This window comes from Hippocampus comes, unplaced genomic scaffold, assembly GCF_001891065.2.
Source record: "Hippocampus comes isolate QL1 unplaced genomic scaffold, H_comes_QL1_v1.1 scaffold68, whole genome shotgun sequence".
Taxonomy (NCBI): domain Eukaryota; kingdom Metazoa; phylum Chordata; class Actinopteri; order Syngnathiformes; family Syngnathidae; genus Hippocampus; species Hippocampus comes.
The window spans coordinates 938,737-950,407 of record NW_017805625.1 but is presented as its reverse complement, the minus strand read 5'-3'; the positions used below and the strand labels follow the sequence as shown (position 1 = coordinate 950,407).

General features: G+C 41.8%; 3 protein-coding genes across 6 annotated transcripts; 2 read left to right on the top strand and 1 right to left on the bottom strand.

Annotated features, from left to right (window-relative positions):
- Nucleotides 1–3,092, top strand: LOC109522577 (ubiquitin-conjugating enzyme E2 R2-like). Its single transcript, XM_019881263.1, has 4 exons — nucleotides 1–127; nucleotides 252–349; nucleotides 965–1,099; nucleotides 1,499–3,092. Exons 1-4 carry the CDS (start codon nucleotides 104–106, stop codon nucleotides 1,779–1,781), a joined length of 540 nt encoding a protein of 179 aa, XP_019736822.1. The 5' UTR covers nucleotides 1–103; the 3' UTR covers nucleotides 1,782–3,092.
- A 3,062-nt stretch (nucleotides 3,093–6,154) lies between these two features.
- nudt2 (nudix (nucleoside diphosphate linked moiety X)-type motif 2) lies at nucleotides 6,155–8,038 on the bottom strand. Of its 3 annotated transcripts, XM_019881265.1 has the most exons (4): nucleotides 7,394–7,524; nucleotides 7,027–7,114; nucleotides 6,721–6,847; nucleotides 6,155–6,539 (listed from the first exon to the last, which is right to left on the bottom strand). In XM_019881265.1, the coding sequence occupies exons 3-4, from the start codon at nucleotides 6,845–6,847 to the stop codon at nucleotides 6,217–6,219; spliced, it is 450 nt and encodes a 149-aa protein (XP_019736824.1). In that variant the 5' UTR covers nucleotides 7,027–7,114; nucleotides 7,394–7,524; the 3' UTR covers nucleotides 6,155–6,216. The 3 variants fall into 3 exon arrangements, with proteins under 3 accessions (XP_019736824.1, XP_019736825.1, XP_019736823.1); XM_019881266.1 differs by lacking the exons at nucleotides 7,027–7,114; nucleotides 7,394–7,524 and adding an exon at nucleotides 7,934–8,038; XM_019881264.1 differs by lacking the exon at nucleotides 7,027–7,114 and having other exon boundaries at nucleotides 7,394–7,522.
- A 38-nt stretch (nucleotides 8,039–8,076) lies between these two features.
- Nucleotides 8,077–11,658, top strand: rfesd (Rieske (Fe-S) domain containing). 2 transcript variants are annotated; one of them, XM_019881261.1, is made up of 4 exons: nucleotides 8,077–8,192; nucleotides 10,133–10,290; nucleotides 10,498–10,532; nucleotides 10,651–11,658. In XM_019881261.1, the coding sequence occupies exons 1-4, from the start codon at nucleotides 8,092–8,094 to the stop codon at nucleotides 10,951–10,953; spliced, it is 597 nt and encodes a 198-aa protein (XP_019736820.1). In that variant the 5' UTR covers nucleotides 8,077–8,091; the 3' UTR covers nucleotides 10,954–11,658. The 2 variants fall into 2 exon arrangements, with proteins under 2 accessions (XP_019736820.1, XP_019736821.1); XM_019881262.1 differs by having other exon boundaries at nucleotides 8,097–8,182.
- The last annotated feature ends 13 nt before the right edge of the window (nucleotides 11,659–11,671 follow it).

The following is an 11,671-nucleotide window of genomic DNA, read 5'->3' as shown; positions in this document are numbered from 1 at the left end:
GAGTCGGATTTAAAACGTGAGTGTATGTTCACTCTTGCAGGCTCACATCAAGTTCCCAGTGGACTACCCGTATTTACCGCCAACCTTTCGTTTCATCACCAAGATGTGGCACCCCAACATCTATGAGGTATTTTTCTTCCATGTGTTCCATCCTTTTTTTAGTAAACGTCTGGCTGTGCACATGTCCACTGTGTCATGAAGCGGGCCCTCTTTTTTGTGTGACGTTGTGCGATGTGGTGTTTTTTTCTCAGAATGGCGACGTGTGCATCTCCATCCTGCACCCTCCGGTTGATGATCCACAGAGCGGGGAGCTGCCGTCGGAAAGATGGAATCCGACCCAGAATGTCAGGTGCACACAAAAGCCTTTTTGCATTTGTGACTCTGACGCTGTAGAATAATTAATCAACAGCGTAAGGTGAAAGTTGCCCGTTTGTACTCGGGCTGCCACAAGCGACTACTTTGCCCAGTCGAGTAGTTACCGATTGGAGTCGTGATTAGTCGACTAATCGGATCGTATGTAAATTGCAGCTCCTAAATAACCAGCGTTATTTTACAGCTTGAATTATTTCAGGTATCTGTGTAAAGACAATTAAGATGATAGTACCGGAGAGAGACCAATCAGACTGCTTTAAGCAAACGTGGAAACTTGAAAAAGCCCTGCTATATTTAAAAAAAAAATTAAATAAATTGAGGCGGGTTAGCCTGATCACCTGCAAATCCTGATCATGGGTCAAAAGAGTTGTTTCTCAACATCTTGTCTCTAACACATGTGAAAGGACTTGCTTCACGAGTGCATTTTTTGAATCAAAGGTTGCATTTTTTGCCAACAACAGTGAAAATGCCAGAATGTGTTCTTCAGCCTGTTTTAGCGAGGACCCATCGGAAGCATTCGTCAGTGCCAAAATCTAATTCTGGATGGTGTGCTTCTGTTTGCATGTTTTGTTTTGTTTTTTTCTTTGACTAGGACCATCCTGCTTAGCGTCATCTCTCTACTCAACGAGCCAAATACCTTTTCCCCTGCCAACGTGGACGCTTCGGTGATGTTTCGCAGATGGAGGGACAGCAAAGGCAAGGACAAAGAGTATGCAGAGATTATCAGGTAACGTTGCATGCGTACCATTCGGCCATGTTTTGACATACACGGAGGATCCACGCTGTAGTGCTGTCGATATACAAATGTGTGGCGTTTGTAATAACGCCTGCTGTGACCAATCGATGCGGCATATCGATAATATTGTAGAATTGAGACTTTGATTTACTTTAGCAAGTCAAGGCACCTTAATTTATTTACCGCAATGTGCTTCACGTCATTAAAAGTACAACATTTAAGAGCATTTGCAAACAAAAAAAAAAGTTTGACTTTCAAAAGCAATGAAACAAAAAGTAACTTACCAAAAGAACGGTACAGTGCAAAGTCAAGATTTTCTGCTCTTAAAATTATTACTCATTATGTAATCACAGATAACCTGATTGTGATTTGCCTGTCATTTAATCACAGAAAACAGGTGATGTCCACAGCGGCGGATGCCGATCGCGACGGCGTCAAGGTGCCAACCACGCTGGCGGAGTACTGTGTCCAGACCAGGGTTCCCTCTCAGGACAGTAGCTCAGACCTTCTCTACGATGACCTTTACGACGACATGGAGGAGGACGAGGAGGACGATGACGAGAGCGAGATGGAGTCGATAGGCGAAGCCGGAGCGGTGGGTTGCGTGGAGGACGGCGAGACGTCCAACAGATGTTACGACAACCAGGATGACTCTGGCAACGAAGAGTCATGATGATCTGGATCGTTACTGCTCCTTGCCAACTCCCTGAATCCTTTGCCTCATTTTGTGTGTGTGTGTGTGTGTGTGTGTGTGTGTGTGTGTGTGTGTGTGTGTGTGTGTGTGTGTGTGTGTGTGTGTGTACAGTGGGGTCAAAGGTCTACTGCCAAAAACTTTTCATCATCTATTAAACAGTTAAATAGTCAAATAATGTCTCTCCAGTACTTTTTACGTAAGATTTCAAAAAAAAAAATTGTTGTCAAGTCACCGTTTGCCTTAATTACTAGCTTGCACATCGTCTGTATTGCAGAAACAATTTGGCGTTTCTTCAACGCACCCCCAGTAATGTTTAGGATTTTGATGTTTTGTTTTGTTTTTTTTTCTTGTCATTGAGGGCGATTGAGAATACATCCTTATAAACGTTAAACTAGATAATGTGAAGTGACATTTTTGGTTTGAAGATATTCTGGAGAAGCAATTCCCAATATGTACGCTCACTGACCACTTCATTAGGTACACTTGCCCTCTGTAATTGAGATGGAATACGCCAAATGAAAAAAAAAATATTCTTCCCTTAAAATATGACAGTCAGGCTCAGTTTTGACAACTGCGAAGAGATATCATTTGTGTATTTCTATTTCATTTCCGGTATCATTCGGATTACGCTGCCAAATATTGTCGATCTCTTTTATGATGCGTGGAAACGAAAAATTGATTTATGGTGAATTTGGTGGGTAACCAAAACCGTCTTTTCTGATGCAGCACCTCATCACATTTTGCAGAAGTATTGATTGTGTCGGCTTGATGAGTGCTGGTCGGTCGGACCGTTATCAAAATGATGACTGACGTTTATCTCTTCAAAGTATGCCTTGTCTGCCAATTTCGTCAATAATATTTGATAAATGATGAAAACAACGACCTGGTCGGATTCTCCCCAGCCCCACTGTTCATTGTCTGTCTGTTTTTGTCTTCGATGCCATCCCACGTCTCCCTTCTTGTCGCTTTTTTTTTTTTTTTTGGGATGTCCTCCTAAGCGTGTGTTGACTTTTCAAGGAATGAACACGAAGATTGTGGCAAATGGACAAAGTGACAGCGAACGACTAAGCCACCAGGGAGGCCGGCCAGGGCAAGGTGTCTGACGGTGTCACACGTCCGCAATTTCGATGCAATCAGCAAAACTGTCGACGCAAAGCTCTGCTGGGCCCGGTCAACAGCAGCGTCCATCACCACTGATCCCTCAAAAGGGGTGCCCAAGTTGAAGACTTTCTCTGCACCCCCTCTCTGCCTCTTAAAAAGCTCAGGGCCTCGATAGACTTTCACTGAGAGTTGTTTTGAGCAACAAGGGACGACGGTCACCTGGTTTTCTTTCTTTTTTTTTTTTTTTATGTATTAAGAGGGTAAATAGTAGCCTTCAATCCCACAACTGAAGTGTTTACAAGTTTGACCTTGGTCCCAATTAAAGGTTCCTTTTCGTCCCCAAATCACCCAAATCCACACAAGCAGAGAATGTTTTGTTTTTGTTTTTCCTTCCCCCAGAGGTTGCTTACATGATGTTGTTGTTGCTGATGTGAAAATGTTACACTTTTACACCCCGACGCTTTCATGCTTGGATGCAACTTCACTGACAATATGGCACTAGTCCTTTTGACGTGCCGTGGTCCGGTTTATCAGCTGTCAATCAAGACTAGTCCACACGCAGCTTGGTTTTTGCATTTGAATGAAAACCACCACGTTTCAGATGTGCAATTACTTTTACGGGGCGGTATTTGACTTTGGACACTGGCAGGGTTTTGTTCATGCCTCTATTGAACTTGGTGCAGAGTTGCATCTCATGATTCGGTTTGCTCCCATGACTTTTTGTGTGTTTGCGGTGCAGAACATTTTAAGATGTGCTCAGAGCGCATTGGGCAAATCTGGCTGGATTTTATGCCAAGGAATTGAAGTACAGCCTAATCACTTCATTTTCTTTAAGAGGAGCAACAGATTTCCAACTTTTGTTAAAGAGACACATTGATTTTGAATGTGGAAACAAAAAGGAGTGAAAACGTTTCCCCCTGTGCTCTGGAAACTCACAAAGACAAAAAGAGGAAATCAAGCTCCAAAGTGGATCGTGAATGGGACTCATTTTGCGACACTGCCTGACATTTTGTTGTGTATTTGCCCCTGATGTGATTTTTTTTTTTTTCCCCCGTGATGAGAAAGTTTCATGTGTCTCATGCGTCTGTTGAATGTGAAGCTGTTCTCCAACCGCTTGCAAAGTCGACTTCTGTCATCAAATGACTCAAGCAACTTATGAGAATAATGTCATGAAAGCGCCGTGGCCAATTGACGTGATAGGACTGATGATTGACACTTTCTATTAGCCACATATGTGAGTGATTTCAAGAAAACAGGACAATTTCTCCAAATTTCACCAAAATCAGACTGCAACTTGGGAGCGTGTTCAACCCTATGGATATAAAATGCTGTATTTGTTTGGCTTTTTCTTTATTTCGTCCACTCAGTATGTTATTGTTTTTGAGGATGCAAGTGTCACCGATAAAAATATTTCATAGTAACCAAAAACGCCAATGTTTTGTCCGTGGCCAGGTAGTTTTGCGTTGAGCCCACAAGTCATATAAATACACTGTGCACGAGTCGCTGGTTTCTGAGGGGTTGAAATAAGGGTTGACTTGAAAAATGAGGCACAGTTGGTGTGGTAACATTTGGAATTCATCAATAAAACACTATGCTGTTGAATGCTGTTTGTATGTCATGTCATACATCATGGTTTGACTTTGTGAAGATGTTGAATCGAATTAATTTGAAAGGATGGTGAATGGGGGCAACAGGCAGCATAGTGCTTAACAAGTCTGTCTCATAATCCACAGCTCTAGGGCTCAAAAATCAGATCAGGGACTCTTCGATGGAGTTTGCATGTTCTCCCCATGCTTGAGGAAAAAGTTGAGATTTTTTTTTTCTCCCTGGCTTCCCTTGCAGTTGTGAGGTGTTTAAAAAAAGGGACGATTTTGGGCTATTAGTAAATTTATATATAGACAGAAACATTAATGGGATGACTAACAAAGAAAACTGGGAATAGAGTACAATGATTGGATAGACCAAGTAAACATTGCACACAGCTCAGTAACATTAGCTCTGCCACCACAAGTAACAGAAAAATACGTGTGCACGTTGTGCCACCAATATTGTGCACCAATGTTTATTTAAATAACAAACCGCACTTTATATTTATAGCCCCAAATTCTATTTAAATGGCACCCTGCCTTAAAGAGATCGACCTTGATTTTTGGTGCTATTAATTGTTGTATTGACAAATAATATGAGACTGTGGGATTTATTTTAATGAATTTGTTAAAAAATATTTTTAAAATCAATATTCCATAATATTCCAATATTCCACTAACTGGTGTTCACAAAAATAGGAGCAACAAAGGCCATAGCACACAACGTATATTGTAATATATACTATATATACAGTAGTGTTCATATAGTTAAAAAAAAAAATCACAAAAATACATTCGAATAAATAAAGGCCTTAAAATTAACTGTCACACTCACCAGCAAAATTAAACATTCTGTAAATCAATACAAATTGCTGCTTTAAAATACTACTCCATATTCAGCGTTCGTTTTAGCTCTGAATGTCAGCCCCGTCCATGCACAACTCACTCGTGTTTTACCATGTGATCTAAAACTGGGCTAATGGCAGGGATGTGTCCAAGGACCGGCAACCCGAGGCCAAGGCCAAGACCAAGGACTTGACTCCCAAGGCCGAGGCCAAGGCCAAGACCAAGGACTTGACTCCCAAGGCCGAGGCCAAGGCCAAGACCAAGGACTTGACTCCCAAGGCCGAGGCCAAGGCCAAGACCAAGGACTTGACTCCCAAGGCCGAGGCCAAGGCCAAGACCAAGGACTTGACTCCCAAGGCCGAGGCCAAGGCCAAGACCAAGGACTTGACTCCCAAGGCCGAGGCCAAGGCCAAGACCAAGGACTTGACTCCCAAGGCCGAGGCCAAGGCCAAGACCAAGGACTTGACTCCCAAGGCCGAGGCCAAGGCCAAGACCAAGGACTTGACTCCCAAGGCCGAGGCCAAGGCCAAGACCAAGGACTTGACTCCCAAGGCCGAGGCCAAGGCCAAGACCAAGGACTTGACTCCCAAGGCCGAGGCCAAGGCCAAGGACCAAGGACCGACCTTCGGTCCTCGAGCCGGTCCTTGGCCTCGAGGACCGGCTCGAGGAACACATCCCTGGCTAATGGTGCTTTCTTTATATCAGTTATGTGTGTCATAATAATATCAATTGTTACAGCAATGTCATATAGTGGAATACCATAACTTTTGTTGTTCTTATTCGTCCCATGCTGTTACTGTGTCCAGCTGTCGATCTCGATTTTGTCTTTCGAGTATGGCAAAACTCCGCTTGAAGCCTCTCCTCAATGATGACTCCCTGTGTCACTGCTTGTCCTGCTGAGCCTCCAAGTATCTGTGTGCTGCTCTCAGAGTGTCCTGCATGTCTTTGTGCTGGGCCAGACTGCAGGCGTCCTCCAACCGGGCCCAACGGTAGTTCTGGTGCTCACTGGACAAAGTGACCTTCGCCCCCGGGTCTCGGAGCTCGGCCAGCCAGTACAGCACCTCCTTGGGTCGGCCTCTGACCTCGTAGCGAAGCTCCTTCAGGAAGCCCTCAATTATCTGAAGATCCTCTGCGCCAAGCCCTGCCTCTTCCTTGGTCTCTCTATGGGCTGTGGTAAGGTCATCCTCACCTGGGTCCACGTGGCCTGATGGTAAACAAATGCTTTTCACTTAAACTCTGAAGTTTCGGAAATGTTCAAATAAATACTGTCTAAAGATTACAATAGGTAGTCACTTTTTATAGAGTAGGTGTGTAAAGGTTAGGAAAAAACTACTATCACAAGAAGAGTGCCATTGACGAGGATAAAGCATGTTTTGTTTTTTTACCCTTGGGTGGGGTCCAGTGGTGCTCTCCATATGAGGTCTGCAAGAGGAGGTACTCGATGGGGTCTTGTGGAGGAGCACAACTTGCAAGACGTCGAAACACAATGAAGCCACAGGCTCGCAGCGCCATCTTGTGGTATAGAAGAAACAAAACTTTAGCGCTAGTAGGAGCGAGGTTCAAACTCGTCACGCGATTACAACTACAAGCAGAGCGACAATGCAATATTCACAGTTTCACACGTACCACAAAACGGTCTTACAACGCAGTACTTATTATTTTGGTTGGACAGTAAATATACATGAACACACTGACGGGGCCGATCAGGTCCCTTTTTAGAATTTTGACAAGAGATATGAATGTAACCTTTGAGTAGCAGTAGCATAGATTTACTAATGCCTAAAATTTAAAAAAAATAATAAAAAAAGCAGTAAGAGGTTGAATAAATTCACCAAAGATTCAGCAATTCCAAAAGCTAATTTCAGTTTCTCATTGTAAAGCGGGAGAATTTATTTTGCATAAAAATTCCCGTTCAAGGTAACAGTGTAATTATCGTTCTCGTGATCTGTCTGATAGAGCTTGTTGGATTAAACGTGCTCGGTTTTCTTTGGTATTATGCACATTGCAGGCTTGAAGATATGTATCAAATTGTATATGAAAAAAAATCGTGAAACTTACGATTCAACTAGTGAGGTTTGCGTTTGCCTTCTCTTGGCTTGTTTCTTATCGGCATGAAGACACAGCGCACAAGTCAAGTACACCTCGAAAAAAGTCCGGGTCGATGCGAGAACAGATGAAAAGGTTCTTCTTTGTTAAACTGCATCTAATATAAAAATTATACTGTATATCTAATTTGGGTACGTGTGTGTGTGTGTGTGTGTGTGTGTGTGTGTGTGTGTGTGTGTGTGTGTGTGCGTGTGTGCGTGTGTGTGTGTGTTTAATGATTTTCCTGATTTTTAAACTAAAACTAAATTAAATAACATAATAACATATACTTGTTACATGCACTACTTAATTAAATGTTTTTTTTCGGTTAAATTTGACCAGCTCTATAAAACATATGATAAATATATTTCGGGTGATTAAGGAAGTCTATAAACACACATGAAGTCACTCACATCTTAACATTACCATCAACTAAAAATTCGGTTTCAATTGCTGCGGGTCAAACTCATGTGCCCTGGAAAGGATAGACAAAAAAAAATCATGTTCATTTACCTAGATTTTAGTTTACATCATCATCATCATAGTATATATTATTGAATTTTCATCGACAACTAAAACGGCTAAAGCTGTTGTGCATGGAGGAAACAGGAGAGCGATAGAGAGTGTTGATAAGAGCCACTGAAAGCAGCGTGTGTCTGAAGATAACAAATATGAGGCCTCCTTCCCACACAGTGTGGAGTTGTGAGCCATATATTTGCCTGGCTTCGCACAAGGGACACAGAGGAGCTGCTCAAGTCAAAAGTAAGAAGAGGTATTTTCATTCTCAAGCAAAATAATGACAAAAAATAGATATTATATAATAATTCTGGACAGGTAGACTGGTACATTCTGTATGTGTTTGCAGGACATGTTTAAATGCAACGTCATTGACAGTGCAGTGGTACATTGGCCTAACTCTAATGTAGGCAGGGTGGGTTCACTTCCCACTCAGTGATGGTGTGAGTGGTTGTCTGTCTCTATAAAGTATGTGCCTTGTGTGTGACTGGCAGGCGTAGTCTGGCTTTTGCGTGAAGTTAGTTGGGATAGGATTCAGCTCTCCATGACCTTGAATTGGATGAATGATATTCAGGGTGTCCACAAAGTATGAGTACATACAGTCGGAGATTGAAGTGGTCCCCTGGTTCACCAGACCTTCCTCCCCTTGACTTCTTTTTCTGTTGTATGCTAAAGGAGAAAGTATACTCAATGAAGATTACAGATTGAAACCACATGAGAGAACGCATGACCGGCCCATGTGTTGAAATCAACGGCAATGCAGACCTATTCCATCGAGTTCATTTGAATTTTGCAAAGTGCATCAAATTATGCATTAAAAATTATGGAAATCATGTTGAAAATATTATTTGTCAACATTACCATTGAATACAATTATTTTATTCTAAGTATATGATTTTTTTTTACCATATACTCATACTTTATGGACACCTGTAGAAAAGGTAATTGAATTCAAGATCAAAAGACATTATTTGTTCATGGTCTTTCCCTCATGTTATGTAATTCCTCTAACAATTTGGCTGTAAGCTTCCTTACATGCGACTTTCACTCGTACTACTGTGTTTACTCAGCCTGCACTGAGTGCTCATTATTCCACTACATGAATCATTCTCGGGGGTCAGATTCCCCTACATCAAGATATTTATAGGATATCGTCACAAAGACTGCACATGGAGATGAGTCTGGTTGTAGTTCTGGATGGAAGGATGACAGCAGAATGTAGTGTGTGCGATGTGATTTACTTGTCTCTATAATGTAGGTCACGAATGGGGATATCTCGGTAGTGAAGTTATTTTTTGTGTCTGCTCAATTATAAATGACTTTTTTGTTTTTTAAAGTTCCAGTGGTGGATGGTCAGGGACAGCAAGGCCTTCTCAGCTTGCCTAAACACGATCAAAAGCACCGACACACTTTGATCGCCCGAAATCTAATGTTTGTTTCAGATTTTTTTTTCCACCAACATTCGATTTTATCAATTTCATTGCATTTCCATGCCTATGGGGACTTTGCATTTTTATTAATTATTTTTTTTGTTTTAACAGACTTCAGCCTCGATGTGCTGCCATATCGCTGTGATGTGATATGTCACGTTTGCTTTAAAATACATCACACTCACCAGAGGTGCTGATTATTCAACATATTATTGTTACAGATCGACTAATCGAAGTTGTCTGTAACAATTTTTGCTCTGAAAAAAACAAATCAGAGGATGGAAAAAGGCTGACATCATCGAGGGCCAGCTCGCAAACCGCAGCTGACACTAAAGATAAATATGAAATCAGATTGATTATAGAAACAGTCTCATTTCTAATAAAGTTGAAGTTGGGGCATCACGACAGATTCTGAAAGTCCTGGGCGGGTTACACTGACATAGCAGCACATACTACCGAGGCTGAAATCTCATTGGCCAATTGAAAGCTAACATCCACAACTGACGGCTTTGCAGCCAAGACCGTCACTTCAAAATGAAGAAAATACTGTGAAGAAAGAAAATATAAAGTATAAAAAAAATTATCCTGGGGAATAAATTACCACAATTTCCTGAAGGACATTTTAGAATTCAAATTGCAAATGTAGATCACTGCCTCTGATGGTGTTTAGCCTTGCCTTCCATGACCGTCACCAATGTAGTAAATAAAAGTAGACATACAAGCTTGTAAATACTGTTCCCAAATATAATTACGACTATTTCTGCAGAGCCATGGAGATGAATGAGCCACAAGAAGGGCGTCATTTTGTGGGGAAGAAAGACGACTTGATTAACGCAAAGCGCACATTCAAAACACTGGAGGGTCGGGATGTGCTGATCCTCTACCACCAGGGAGGCTTCTATGCTTTGGACTATTACTGCTATCGTGAGTGCACTTTTTGCAGTGGAGACGTCGATCAAGTTGCTTCGAGAGATGCCAATGCAAATCTGATACAGTCATAACAGACGCCATTGATAGTCATAAAAGTGAAGCAAAACCGCCAGACTCTTGCTTGTTGATGATGTATCAGTTGGTTGATTTGTTTTGGAATACTGTATTCATCTTTTCTGATCATCTACTTTTTTTTAACAGATGCTGGTGGAAAACTAGAGACTGGAGACATTGAGGTGAGACTTGGAGCTTCCTTCTCATTTGTACAAGATTTGCCTCACACATGTGCTCATCAGTTTAAAAAAAAAAAAAAAAAAAGCAAGTTGGATGAGTTTTTTTGTCCTTACCACACAGGAAATAGGTGGCACGCTGTGCATAATTTGCCCCAAACACAAGTACAAGATTTCTCTCGCCAAAGGGGAAGGTTTATGCAAGACCATAGACAAGACCCAAAACCCACCTATGCCCAAATGGTTCTCAAAAGGAGTGAAGCAGCGGGTCCACACAGTGAGAGAGACCAATGGGGACGTCTATGTGGAGCTCTCGAAGATGCCCGGATGGATCGAGTCAGACTACTACCAGGGGGAGGAGGGCAAAGAAAAAAGGGCCAAAGCTGAGGCCGAGGCTGAGGCCGATGAGGGGATGGAATCCTCTTAATGGAAACATGACAGCGCCTCTTCTAACTTCCTCTGCGTGGGGTTTGTGTATGCATGGAGACTGTGTAAAATAAAGTTTTCGACCTTTACTTTCATTTCATTGGCTGTCTTTTGGAATTAGAGACACCATGTATAGAGCTCATCACTCAACTTTTATGCATCTTTATTCTCCTCATGCATACTGCTTTTTCACTGTATTGATGTGATCCAATGATTTATATGATCAATAAGGTGAAAAACTGTCTCTTCCTGTTTGTATACATTAATTAAAAACATACAGCCAGTATTGTAGTCATGGCAATCATAATGATATGTGTTTTAGGATCCGTAGCAGTGATGTGATGAATTGCCTCGGTATCGAGTAAGGCTCGGAAATGTGCTTGCAAAATGTTTTATTTGATGGGCTGATCTCTACCAAGTTTATGGTTATGTGACACTTTGAATATAATCAAGATTTGGGGCCTGGGTTGTTGAGGGCATGCAGCGGACCACAGTTAAAAAGTTAGGCATGTGAAATATTGCCATGTAATTATGTTGTCAAATTCATGGTTCACTAAGGGCTGCAGCGCTTAGCTGGTATTTTGAGGTCAGTCTGGAGGAGAGCTAAAGACAACATATGGGAGGATACGGCCCAAGAAGTTTGACTGCATGTAGTGCTGCTATGAATAACACAAGAGGCTAATTAGACCTTTAAGATTTTCTTCCTTAATAAAAATGTA